Here is a 14,875-nt window from a genome sequence, read left to right as displayed (position 1 = left end):
CCTGAAACTTGTCATTAGGACATTCTGTACAAACAATTAAGGTTCTTATTTTATAACTGATGAAAACGATCTGTTTCTACCCACAAAAGTTATTTATACGAACAGCATCTGGATAGATGTATTATATGTTGGCCATGATGCTGTGATTTTGGAGGATTTAATTAAATGTGGTTCAGTGATGGATATAAACACATGTTGATGGGTAGATGCTTATACTAAATGTAATGTGAATGATCTTCTCAGTGTCCTTATATGGGGTGTAGGGACCTTCAGCACCTGCCTTCATCCTCTGTATTCCCAAATATAGCAGCATCCGCAGGTTTGGTCAGACCCTGTCATACTGCAGTAAGTGATCAGGATCACATTGCAACCCTTACCCTAAAAAAAGTTGGGTAAGTTACAACAACCTTTGACTTGTAGTGTACCTCATTGCTTAAATGTAAGTCGGAACCTGTCACCAGGAATGTCATTTTTAGTTGTTGCCAGGTTCCAATAGCGTATGCTATGCTGCGTTTGAAAATATCAGCATTCTGAATAATTTCAGAATTCTCTTTTGCCTGTTTAATGGAATTGGGGAGAGGTAAAGAAGCTGTATGAGTGTGGAGGAGAGGTGACTGATACAGGCACACACAGGCCGCAGCTGCCCCCCCCCCCCCCCTCCTCCTCAGGACTTGCCACACACTGCTGGCAGACTGCCAGGTAATATAAAACAAACTTATAGAAACTACTGAAATTGTTCAGAACGTTGACAAAGGCATTTTCAAAATCAGCATAGCATAAGCTATTGGGACCCGTCATCACCGGAAAATCACATTCCTCTTGACAATTGCACTTTAAGGTGTTAATGCAGTGATCTTTGGTAACACAATAGGACCTGTGTAGCCCCAACCAAAGAGCATGTGTAAATGTGGTCATTGTACACATTGTAACATTGTACCATATGTTAGTAAAGAAATATGTTCCTGTGCCCTCCCTTTTTCCTCCCTTATTTAAGCAGTTTGTGTAAATCATCTTTCTGTCTTGTATCCACTGACAGCGTTAAAGGAACCTGATAACGTTTCTAATGAATTAACTCTTTACAGACCCTCTCTGAATAGTCTCAATTCCTTACAAAGCGGAATAATCTCCTTGATTATTAAATATTATCTAGAAATGGAAAGAGATCATCTTTAGACTCCTTTCCTTATCTCTATTATGTGTATAGGGTTTCAGATACACTGCTCACTACAGGACAAAGAAGGCACAGAGAAGCTGCTTAACTTAAAGTTTATCACAAAGTTTGCTAATATCACCTACTCTATTCACTTCTACTCAAAGGTTTAGTTACTTTTCAAAGAGAACCTTTTTTACTGTCCCTTTACATGATGTGTTTATACGGTTACCACTATTCTCCTTGCACTTACTTCATATTTACCCCTATGAGGACTACATTCCACCAGTATTTCACTTACTCATATACATTTGGAACGATATTACTGCAGGATTGGTCAACAAAAAACTAGTTTGAAGTGTTTACCATGAACACAAAGGTCTTCATAGAAGCTGTAGACAGAATATTGCAGTAAGGTCAAAAAATTGACCTTCTTAAAGATCACCTTTGCAGCAAATGATTGTCTGCAGCAGTCAAAATGTGTCAAAAATCAACACCAGAGGGTAATGGAGACTGTATGTGGGGGAGATTTATCAGAGAGAAAAACTGTTGTAGTTGCTTATGGCCACCAATCAGAGCTCAGCTTTAATTTTCCCACAAAAGTTTAAAAAATGAAAAATGAGCTCTGATTGGTGGCCACACAGTTTTTGTTTGAGATACTTCTGATAAATCTCCCCCATAGTGTTTTTTTTTTTTTTGAAAAATTATGGGGAGGCCTTAAAATGGCTTCCGCTCCTGCTAGCTATGGAAGCCTATTAGAATCTGAGAGTTTAAGTCTTCTAGTGGCACAAAAGATGAAATTAGTGTTTTCCTGGGATTTTGGCATTGGCAAAGACTGTCACCATGTGATCACTGAAGCTCAGGCTTTACCTCTAAATATCTAGTACTATGTACTGACATCCGATAGGTCAGACTCTAGGGAAATGTAGCCATAATATAATTATATCATCTTAGTGTTCAGCTTCATGCACATGAAAGATTGCAATTTTAAAGGGCCCCAAAAGGAGGAACGTAAAATCCTGTTTGTGGCCTGTCTGACATCACCAGGTGCACACCGCTCACACCGCCAATGTAAATTGAAAACGACTGCCTAGGCTGCAAAGATGCAGGAATTAGACAAGCCGGGCCCAGTGGAGCCTAATGAGGCAGTGCGTTGGCCACAAAAAAATCTGGCTAGCTCACGGCCAGTACATGGTTGTGTGTATGAGGCCTTCATATATAATTCTGGACCAAAAGTGTTTTTGGCTGTCTATGGCACAACAGAAGACTATAGAGAAATAAAAAGAAAAGTTACGCCTCAGTCTGTGCCAGAGGCGTAACTACAGGTTTAGGAGCCATAGCAGTTGCTATGGGGCCTGCAGTGTCGGAGGGCATGGCCACCTGAACTGACACACTTAAGAATGGAGGCTTTACCCCCTAAAGACAGAACCATCTTCGCTCACATCTTACTTTCAACAAAAAATGTCCCTCACAAGACACTGGAAAGAATTAAGCCCACCCAGTATAGGAGAAACCCTAGCACAAATACTACATGCGGTTATGAAAAAGCCATAGCTACCCAGACCAACAAACTGAGATCCTTCCAAACACAATGGGACTCATGGATAAACAGTCCATACTTCAAAGAGTGACAGCCAATAACATAAGACTCTAGGCATGAGTTAATGTTAAATGTTTAAGTTTATTGTTAACTGTTATAAGGTATATTCGTCATAATCAAAAGATGACAATTCGTGTGAGCAAGTAAATATGTGAGCACTCCTGCTACCCTTGGTCTTCTTCATATAGACCTAATAGGGGAAACAGTGAGATTAATACAAATGTTCAACAAATCTAGCAAGATTAATGTGTACTATATCAAAGCAGATATTCTGGCATTGTTCATTTGTTGTGAGGAATGTAAATGTAAGGCCAACAGGCCAATGCTTGTATGACGTTATATCTGTTATTCTGTGAAAACTTCAATAAAATATATATGAAAAAAAAAAAAAAAAAGAATGGAGGATGTGCTGCATTATATACATAGCATGCTGCACATCTTCCACAGTTCGCACTTGAGTTGGAAGCACATATAAGAAATGTTGGGGTGGGGGGACAGCATGACTAGGATTCTCTCAAAAGCATATCCTGCGTCTACTTGCCCCTTGTGGTCAGAAACTACTGGGCAGCATGAGGGAAAAGAATACTGACAGGGAGACCACCACAGACGACGGGCCGTTTTGCGTCAAACGGGCGCTTTCTCTAGCCTTCAATGGCATGCCTCCAGGGGAAGCCCATATATGCAATAACACCTGCCTCCTGGGCTGTAACTAAACAGAAATCCAAGCTCTGCCATTTTCTGCTCTTCTAGCAAACTTTTTAATCGTCGCCAAAGAAGATAATCCCACACACCTCCTCAGGAGTGTCCACAAGGTGTGGACTGGAAGGGTTGGTAATAGTAAATAAGTAGGTATCAGACTACCTACCATTTCCTAAAAAATCCAGCCCAGTGCACGGCACATAAATAATTCTCAGCAAACCTAGTTATTAGAGGAACAGACATTCTGTATTTCCATCATCTCGCCCAATCTGAGCAATCAGGGTTAGATGTACATCTCCTCTAGTATATTACGAGGCCATCGGCTTACAGTGTGTATTACATGTGTATATACTATATTTATTAGTGTATAAATATGTATACGAATGCATGCATAATTGTGTATGTAGGAGTGTAAGGCCCCATGCACACAAACGTGTGCCAACTGTGCCGTGAGCGGGTGGGCACACGTCGGCCCACGGGAGAGGAGGAGGTAGGTGCTGCTCGCCCCCGCCCCTCTCCATAGAAAATAGTAGCTGCACGGCTGTAGAACTTGGAACTGCACCAAGCCCATGTGACATCGCCGTCTATGCAGCCGTACATACATCGCCCCGAAGGTTGTGTGCATGAAACCTAACAGTGTATGTGTGTGATATGTGTGTTAGTGCACAAATATGTATAATTTTGAAGGGGCCTTATTCAGAAGTCTTCTATGGGGCCCAACCTCTCCTAGTTACACCCCTGGCCTATTCTATACCATTAGTTCTGCAGTGATGACCTTATAACGTCTCAATGACATACCAAGAGCAAGTCACAGATGTTTTATCTGAATTCACTTGCAGTACTGAAAATAAATAGTTTATATGAGGAGATCCTATCACATTTTCCATTCAAGCAATGAAATTCCACCACAGTTTTTTATTTCAGCCTTGTCCTGGGGTAACCCATCAGGAGTGGGAACTCAGTGTAACCCGGATAACAAGTGTATACAGGTCTGTCACTCACTGCCTATCTATAAATCTCTCTGAATGAAGCAATGCTACCGGTAGCTGTGTCTCTGTAATGTGCAAGCTTGCAGTTTTCGTCGTACGGATTTTACGTTTATTTAAGTTGCTCAGTTTGTTACGTGGACTCATTTACTCTTTAAGGACATTAACCTCGGCGCAGTCCGGTCACCAAAATAAAGCAGATGTGGAACGCTACCAAAACTAAGAATAGACATGATAGAAATTATCCTTATCCTGGCTCCATAAATCTGTGTGTTTGTAATGATTAATACAGTCCAGAAATAGAGTGCGGCACTAAAACATGACAGCAAATCACTTGTTTGTTAGTCATAGGGTAATGAAATAATCACCCTTATGGGATCCGCCAACATTAATGTAATTGAAGCTGTCTCTGTCTGCAGTGGGTGAGGCGTGGAGGGGGAAGTATAATAGTGACGATATTATCAGATTATAGATTTGATCTGATAGTCACAGCAGACTAAATAATGTTTCTATCTATCTATCAATCACCTGTATCTTTGTGTCTATCTGAATATAAATCAATAAGAAGTAGTATCTATCAATCTATCTATTCATCCAGCCATCAGTCACTAACCAATGGTCATGAGAATAGGGGTCTTGCATCCCCCGTTTAAAGTGTTAATCTTGAATGTGCCATTGTTGCTCTACACTCACCGGCCACTTTATTAGGTACACCATGCTAGTAACGGGTTGGACCCCCTTTTGCCTTCAGAACTGCCTCAATTCTTCGTGGCATAGATTCAACAAGGTGCTAGAAGCATTCCTCAGAGATTTTGGTCCATATTGACATGATGGCATCACACAGTTGCCGCAGATTTGTCGGCTGCACATCCATGATGCGAATCTCCCGTTCCACCACATCCCAAAGATGCTCTATTGTATTGAGATCTGGTGACTGTGGAGGCCATTTGAGTACAGTGAACTCATTGTCATGTTCAAGAAACCAGTCTGAGATGATTCCAGCTTTATGACACGGCGCATTATCCTGCTGAAAGTAGCCATCAGATGTTGGGTACATTGTGGTCATAAAGGGATGGACATGATCAGCAACAATACTCAGGTAGGCTGTGGCGTTGCAACGATGCTCAATTGGTACCAAGGGGCCCAAAGAGTGCCAAGAAAATATTCCCCACACCATGACACCACCACCACCAGCCTGAACCGTTGATACAAGGCAGGATGGATCCATGCTTTCATGTTGTTGACGCCAAATTCTGACCTTACCATCCGAATGTCGCAGCAGAAATCGAGACTCATCAGACCAGGCAACGTTTTTCCAATCTTCTACTGTCCAATTTCGATGAGCTTGTGCAAAGTGTAGCCTCAGTTTCCTGTTCTTAGCTGAAAGGAGTGGCACCCGGTGTGGTCTTCTGCTGCTGTAGCCCATCTGCCTCAAAGTTCGAACCAGTCTGCCCATTCTGCTCTGACCTTTGGCATCAACAAGGCATTTCCGCCCACAGAACTGCCGCTCACTGGATGTTTTTTCTTTTTCGGATCATTCTCTGTAAACCCTAGAGATGGTTGTGCGTGAAAATCCCAGTAGATCAGCAGTTTCTGAAATACTCAGACCAGCCCTTCTGGCACCAACAACCATGCCACGTTCAAAGGCCTCAAATCACCTTTCTTCCCCATACTGATGCTCGGTTTGAACTGCAGGAGATTGTCTTGACCATGTCTACATGCCTAAATGCACTGAGTTGCCGCCATGTGATTGGCTGATTAGAAATTAAGTGTTAACGAGCAGTTGGACAGGTGTACCTAATAAAGTGGCCGGTGAGTGTATATCTCTGTGGAATTGATGGAGATTGCTGAATATAACGAGAATAGGAACAGTATCAAGTTTTTTTTCTTTAAAGGGAGCTTGTCATCAAGAAGGTCAATTTACAATAATGACAGGTTCCAATTGGCAATTGTTTGTTAATTGGAAATGTATCTTTGTTCTGCTTTATAATTGTTTATTTCACCTGGCTCCCTGCAAGCATCTTCTTTAAAATACTTAGGGATGGGGGAAAGGGTTGAAGTTTAAACTTGAGTTTAAGCTTATTCTTAAATTTCTACTCCATTCTGTCCCTCCCTCAGCCTCACCACTGATCCCCACCCTTTTCCCTGCTCCCCACCCCCTGCTTGCGTCAACTTATCGCCACAAGCAATTCTCGTGCTTGTGCGGTGAGCTGTAGCTTTCGGCACAAGGAAAAGTGCAGACAGGGAGTAGCGGAGCGGCTGAGGGATGGTAAGAGAGCGACAGAATTCAGGAGGAAGGAGTAAACTAGGTATATTAACTGCTACTCACGTTTGAACTGCCCCTCCCCTTTGAGTTTTAAAGAAGCAGCTGGTTTCGTGCTGACAGGTTCCCTTCAAATTAACTTTTCTATGCTCACTTTTTCTGAAACAATGTGCATTTACTTGTTTAAAATCTGTGGCATATACTAGTTCTATAGCATGTGTATAGATATTTGCAAGCTACATAAATGTAACCAGGGGGTTCAACCTGTAGCATATGTATCCATGTTCATGTACAGTATCAGAACTAATTGTCTTCCATCTTGCCTGTAGGAATTGCTTACCTTGGAGGAGCGTGCAGCCCTAAACGCAAGTGCGTCCTGGCAGAGGATAATGGTCTCAACCTGGCCTTTACTATTGCGCATGAGCTTGGTCACAAGTAAGATATCTTTTAAGTAAATCTTACCCTATGGTTTGACTGAATATGTTCCTATACATAGATCTTTTTAGTTTTGGGAAATTAATATGCAAATTAATGACAGACTTTTAAGAAGCCTTATGACATGACTTTGGCTCATTACGGTGACTGTCCTTCCATGCTATATCATTCTATAAGAGACTTTTCCAAACTACCCTTCCTGCCCTACTGATTGCTGAATAATCCATCTCTGACACTAGGGGGAGCTCTTATAATAAATCGCCTTATTAATAAACCTACTTATCTACATTGGTGGGAATAAGTTTTGGGGTATTCCAAGGATCCAGGAGGAGTACATTTTGCAAGCTTGCACTTCAAACGTCTAAAGAATTGAAGACTAATAGGAGGTTTTGCTCAGTGATTAAAGTCTGGAAAACCTTTTGAATTTTAAAGGGTTTCCTACAGATCTCTTATTAAGTAGTGTACATCAGGCCGGCTTATAATTAGTATGAGCAATTAACTTCCATGGGAAAAGGCATTTGTATGTAATAATGGATTTGACTTGGTCAAATATGAGTACGTGGCCTCTTGTGGCTCCTTTGAATTTGTGTGCTTGTAATTTGTGAATGCTCAGTGTGAGCCTGTACTTAGTTTATTGGATACCATCCAGCCACCTAAATAGCAGCGGCAGCGGTTCTTTCAAGTTAGCGATGGTAACGCTTATGAAATATTCGATTTTGTGTGTGTGTATGAGATTTGCTTTTAATAAAACAATTATATTTTATGGCAGAAATCATTTGCTTACTTTTACAAAGTCAGCTGGTTTTGATGGACTGCGCTTGTGCTATTCTCGCGTTCGTTGTGCTTCAAAATAAAGTTTCAAAAACTTTTTTTGTTTTCATTTTTTCACCCAGTCTTGAAAAATGTCATGGATATTTTAGCCAGCTCTAAAATCCTTGAAAAAATTATAATGAGCAGCTTAGCAGCCTATGTTGTATGTCACATACTGTATCTATTAGTCACACATCATTGCATACAGTGTCGCGGTGTGAAGGATAACACGTGGCTGCAATGTTTACATATGGCAGGATGTAGGGGAGACACAAACTGAATTTTCCTAATATTTCTATTGCTAACACATTTCTGGTAACATAAAATCAAGTTAAATTGGAACAACGCTTCAAAAGTGGTTTGTGTGTGTTGGGGGGAGGATGAACAATCATCAGAAGTCCTTTTAGATTACTTAAAGTGTATAGGGCAGTGATGGCGAACCTATGGCACTGGTGCCAGAGATGGCACTCGAAGGCATCTCTGTGGGCACACAGGCTGTCACCCAGGCACAGAGTTTGCCAGACATGGCATCTTCCTGCAGTCTCAGGCAGTCCAAGTAGTGCCCTGATATTTTAAAGTGACCTATCCTGTGCTGCTTGTCCTGTCCAAAGAGTGAGAAGGTGTAGACAGGGTCAGATTGGAGCTCAAAGATTCTGGTAGCAATAAGTTTGTTACTGCCTAAATTGCTGTGTTGGTACTTTGGGAAAAGCTAGTGTGTTTTGGGTCTCATTTTGGGCACTCTATCTCTAAAAGGTTCGCCATCACTGGTATAGGGGATAACACGCTTATCATGGTGTCCAACTGCTAGGACCCCACCGATCACAAGGACAGGATTCCCAGCAATCCGGATAATAGGGACCCACAATCCGGATAATGGGGACTTGCCACTCCATTCAGTTGTATGGCAGTGTCAGAAAACTTGCGTTTTCTATTTTCACCTTCAACACTGCCATAGATATTCTCAACCTGCCACTCCATTACATAGGTCTGCAAAAACACCCTACAATGCATGTAAATTATATGAAAATAATTAAACAGCTTTTTAGTCATTGACCTTGATGTGGGTCCCATTCTCATGATCGCTGGGTGTCCCAGCAGCTTGTTATCCCCTACCTTGTGAATAGGGGAAAACTTATATAGTTGGTACAATGCCTTTTAAGGGTGTTTCTTCACTGTGTACACTTATAACCTATGCATATGTACTAGGGATCTGACCACTCTGATCCACAAGATCATAGGTCTGCAAGTGCCATTGAGCACTTCATATGAAAGGAACACTGGTGGGCATACGGGATAGTACTTTATTTACTTCTACAAAATCTTCTGCTGACCCTGACCCTCCGCAGCGTCCCTTTAAATCATAATAATCTCTTACCTTTATGCCTTATGTTTTTCCAAATGTGCAATAGATGATTTGTGTTCACTTACAATAACATCTCAGATTACATAGTGTGACAGCACATTTCAGCAACTCATTGTACAAGGCATTTGTTAAGTATACTGTTGCCTTATGCTATGTTTTCATTGACCATAGGTGAGTGTTGAAAAGATATTTCCGGAGAATATATTGGATGTATTAACCAGTGCACATCTGAGGATAAATTACAGTCACTAAACAAACTTGACTGAGTGTATTGTTCTGCACGTACATGTCTACCTTTAAATACTGAGGTTTTATTGAGATCACGTTTGACCATTGCTCAATTTTTAGTTTGTTCGATGGTGAATATGAAGAGGTATAATTATATTTAAGCCTCACCATTTACCTGGAGTCTGCTGTGATGTTACTAATAGAGTTAATTACTGTGGTTATGACTGACTTTGCAGGAAAAGCTCGGTCTTGGGGATTGGAACCTACAAATACATAAGTCACCCTTATTTACTGTGAAGGTATAAATATCTTTATATGTAAGCATTTCAGTTTTGCACTATAAAAAGTGACTGTAAGGCATTGGCCAAATTATGCCAAACAGTACAAACATTAAAGCACCGTGAGTTTCTAGAAGCTTGGATAAATATAAGCCCAATGGTATGAACTCATGAAGCAAACCTAGATATTGCCCAAATTATATGATCATATACCTCCAAAAATAGATGCAGGTCAATCATCAAGTCCAGCCGATAAGTCATAGAGTGTTGATCCAGAGGAAGGTAAAAAAAGAAAAAAACCTTATGCCAATTGGATCGATATCAAATTAACAGAATGATGTCCATCCACAGAGACTTGTGCTATCATCTGTTTTTTAAAAAACGTTTTTGTTTTTTGTGGCTCAGTTCCTATGACTATTCTTTTACACTATATCCCATTTGTGTATCTACCTTGATATCCCCTTCGTGGCTTTGAACCTTTGTGTTATTATTTTTACCTATTCCTTCCATCTACCATCAGTTCTTGATTTAAACACCTTCTTGTAATCCCTTCTTCATTGCCTCTCTTTTTCTTCTCATATGATTCTCATATGCGTTAGATAGATGGATTTGGATAAAAATCTTAGGTATAGAAAAAAACATGGGAAGAATTTATTATCATGATTCTTTTCTAAGTCAGTTTTACTAAAGACTGAATTGACTTGAAGATGAATTAAAGCTATAGGCCGACACTGCAAACTGCACTATATGCAGTAGTGTGCAAAGGACGCCAGATTCATGAATTGTGGTGCATGTTCTTCATGAATTTGGCGTTCCCTGCACTGCTTTTTTTGGTGCATCTTTAAATAGGGTGTGCAACACACATCTGCATGCTACATATGGCACACAGTCCGACTGTGCACCAGAACACTCCTTGCTGAATTTTGGGTTTAGTGCAGGTACATTGCAGGGTATAGTGCCGTTGCAACACAAATGTGTTGCTGACACTTCTTCAATACTTGTGCAAGCAGTTTGCACATAAAGGAGCATGCAAAGTCCGACAGAAAACTGGCACAGGGGCTCTAATAAATCTGGGCCAAAAACTGCTAAATTTGGTGCAAATCTGAAGGAATTCTGTCAACACAATTTATTGCCTCAAACTAATCCTATTGTTATGTAGGATTATCAATAAAGCTTCATTATAGACACCTTACATCTGATCATTGCAGCCTGGGATTAAAGTAAAGCATCCAGAGAGCTTCACCGGAGGTCACAGGGGACAGAGGGGTCCGTCTTTAACTAGGGGTCATCTGTAAGTCAGGTGTCCTTAAGTAGGGGACCTCCTGTAAATCTTCCATCTTTTATAAATGGAGTGAGTGTCATGAAAATGCTAAATATTGTGAAATATTACCTTTTTTGCAGGCCTGATAAATTCATCCTGAAGACTCTTCTGGTCTTGTTATCTGTATAGTGCTTGCTGACCACATTACCGACTTTTACTATTTTTATGTAGAAAACATTAATCTGTCTATAGATCCAGTAGCAATTGGATGTGGCCAGGATGATCATGTACCAAGCTTAGGGGTGATATAATTATAGAATTAGATAATTTATTGGAGGAACATTAGGTTCATTAACTATATTTTGAAACTAAACTTTATTGCAGGATCAATAATGCAGTTATCAGGACTAAGAAATAGACTGTGACATTGAAATGAACTTACATACAGAAACCACATAGAATATGAATAGTTATTATCTTGGCAAAGAAGACTTGGCACCATTTATGAGGTTCCTCAGCAAAACCTTAAAAAGGTTCTGTGTGGCATAAACATTCCTGGCCTATCCTCACAGTAGAACATTGAAGAATTATTACCATAGTGACCAAAAAGTTAGGAATAGGGCGGAGATGGGAAAACACAGCTCCTTCTGATGAGGAGTTACCATTTTAGCCAGACACTGTCCGCGCAAATGCAGTAGAGGTAAAGAGTCATGCGGCCGCGACACTGCCACATCATAGTAAGGCACCAGGCAGGAAGAGGAGAAGACAGAGCCACAGGGCCGGGAAGAACAAGCCGGAAGGTGAGTATAGATTTCATTTTTGAAGATTGATTGCGGATCTTCATGTAGGGAGGTGCTCCCATTAATGGTGGATCTTCATACAGACAGGCACCCAGTGCCTTTGGCTTTTGAGGGGCTCAAGCCCACCCGTACTCTTATATGAAGATCCACCATTGATGGGACCGCCTGCCTCTGTAAACAAACAGCTGCTTGGCACTCAGAGGCAGTGTCACGGGACAACGGGAGTGCTGGAGGCCTGACAACCCCCTTAATTTAACACTAGAAGCATAGTTTTCCTTTTCCGATCCTTGCAAACGGTTTTGTGACCAGATATTTGAGTACAACCATTGGGATTCCAATAAAAACTGGCCTAAGGCTTCCAATTATCACGCATAAAAAGCTGGAGTTTGTAGCAGATTTCTATAAATGTTTTACACTATACAAAACTTTAATGAAATTTGTAGCTCAAACCCAGAGGAAATATAATTCGTCCCCTTGAAACATGTTCACTAGACCAACCTAAGTAAATACTTTTTTTCAAGGGAAAGCGGACCCACTGTAGCTTTTCCCTGCACAGCAGGGTTTCTTTCCTGCTATTAGACAGTCACTGGTTTTATACGGTGACCTTCAGGACACTTGGAAAGCAGCTGAGGACATGGGAAAACAATTTCTGCTTTCTCAGTTTTTCCAGATCTTTTTGCCTCCATCCTTATTAAGCTGTTTTTTTATTGTGTTTTGTATGTGTTTGTTCATAAATGCAACTAAAAACACATCTTTTGAACTCATGAATGTAGGGTAAATGGGGTTACAAAACCGTTTCTGGAAAACCTTTCAAGAATTTAAAACACTCTAGTGTAGATGGTCAACCATGTGAGAGCTGCCACCAGTGGTCATATGTGGTAATACTGGTATAACCCCCACTATTTTTCTTGACCCTTCATCAAAAAATGGAAAGCCATTATGAAAAGTAGTTGTGTATCTCTGCTCTTCAGTCTTAGATAAACTTTTTGATATGTTTTACAGGTCTTCATAACTGATTTACAACCTGTTGTTGTATTTCAAAATCAAGTAGGTTCTTGAGCCAACATCCCTCAGTACCCCCTGCTGGTTCTGGAGTTTGCTAAGTGCTTGCTGTTCTGAAATCCATTGTACATCTTTATATAACAGCTATTGTCTGACATTGTTTATTAGACTAGATTCCAGATTTTAGCAAAGAGTATTGCATTTGTAGGAGCTCCAGATGTAAAAGTAAACCTGAAAAGTAGATCTGTCTGTAGTCACACCTAGGCAAACCCCAAAATAAAGCCCAAAATAAAGTTGTGGTAATTGGCTCGAATTCATAATTTTTTATTTATACAATTTCTATAGAATTGTGCCATTTTTGATTACTAGATGACCTCTATCCTTTTAACACCCTCTTCATTTCAGTCCCAGAAATAGAAAATCTAAACAGCTATGTATCTGTTATTTCTGTACATACTTGGTACAAGATGCACACTCTTCTGTTATATACATGTTGCCAGCTAAGCATTGTCTGATCTCCATCTAAAAGTATGTTTTCCAAAAACCCAAGAGGCTCCGGATAGGGAAGAGACTTTTAATATTTCAAATCACTTGTAAGGGCAAAGCTGCCAACAATAATAGATTCAAGGGAATCCAGGATCGTGTTTCAGAACATGGCGCTCAACCGAAAGGCTAAAAATAGTAGAAATTATAGTTCAGTGAAATATACTCATATAGAAATTCCTTTTGACCACATAATTGCCTGGAAGACTGTTGTCACGTGCTGGATGAGTGTTTAGAAAGATCAAATAGAGGGCAGGTGACTGTCCATCAGCCAAGTTTTTCAATTGTATACTTGTGCTATTTTAAAATGTCTCCAAAACATTTATCAATTGTGCTCTAGGGCTCAGCTATTTTGGTTAAAATTAAAAACTTGAGCAAAAAGGCAATGCTTGATTTTAATCTTGATGTTTCTATGTATGGTATGTCCACATATCTCTTGGTTCCCGCCTCTTATTGTAAACCCCCCAATTTCTGTATATTGTCTTCTTCTCTCTCTATACCCCATTTCTCTTTAACCCATGTGTTTATCTCTCCATACCCCCAACAATTAATGTTGCCTCCCCCTTATTTTGTCCCATCTCTCTACAGTCCTAAACTCTATGGTTGCCTCGTAATTTCTCACTGGTTTTGTCTCATCTTGGTTTGTTGGCCCTTACTTTTTCCGTTATGCCCTGGATCTTGCAATCTACGTCTGTATATGAAAATGAGAACTTTCCATGAACTAGTGGAACAAGCTCCGTTATTAAAGGGAAACTGTCACCACATTTTCACAACTGCAGCTAATGACAGGTTCCCATAGAACCCTATTAACTAAATGCCACCATTCCTTTAGCTAAAAATTGTTTCCCTTACATTCCCATAAATCAACTTTATGTTATATTACCCCCCCCCCATGTCTTTTCTCAGCATGTCATGTGATCAGGGTCATCTAAGCTCGTTAGCAAATAAGATTTGCAACATCTACCCCATGTATATATCTGATCACATGAAATCACATCATGTCTCCATGGTCTACTGATCCTTCCCATGCCTCTATGGAGGCATGTGATCAGATACATAGGGTAGACTTTGCAAATCTTTTTGGGTAATGGACTTAGATGACATCAACCTGGCCACATGATATGAATTGGTCAATGTTGTAGCAGAGTTCTCTCTGTCAGTATTACACACAATACTGTCCTAGCAGTAAGTCCCATCATCAATCAGGAACAAGAAGGAAGGGCAATGCAAGTAAAATTAAATATACAGGACACATCAGGTGATTTGCATTGAAGTTTACAAATTGATTTTTTAACATTGCAGCCATGGAAAGGAATCATTCAGGGATATGAATATAGATTTTAACCCCTTCCCGACGCGGGAATGCTGCCCATGGGGCGCCATCTTTCTGAAGCCTCCGGCAGCATTCCCGCGTCGGGAAGGGGTTAAAATCTATATTCATATCCCTGAATGATTCC

At 40.5% G+C, this 14,875-nt stretch overlaps 1 protein-coding gene across 2 annotated transcripts in view; it reads left to right on the top strand.

The window, feature by feature from the left end:
• Positions 1-14,875, top strand: part of ADAMTS17 (ADAM metallopeptidase with thrombospondin type 1 motif 17) — a 145,800-nt gene that overhangs the window by 51,630 nt on the left and 79,295 nt on the right. For both annotated transcript variants that reach the window (XM_072148604.1, XM_072148603.1), the window contains exon 8: positions 7,028-7,133. In XM_072148604.1, coding sequence (XP_072004705.1) covers positions 7,028-7,133 — 106 coding nt within the window. The remainder of the gene's footprint in view (positions 1-7,027; positions 7,134-14,875) is intronic.

This window comes from Engystomops pustulosus, chromosome 4 (genome assembly GCF_040894005.1).
Source record: "Engystomops pustulosus chromosome 4, aEngPut4.maternal, whole genome shotgun sequence".
NCBI classification, from domain to species: Eukaryota; Metazoa; Chordata; class Amphibia; order Anura; family Leptodactylidae; genus Engystomops; species Engystomops pustulosus.
The sequence above is the reverse complement of the archived record's forward strand: the minus strand, read 5'-3'. Positions and strand labels throughout refer to the sequence as shown.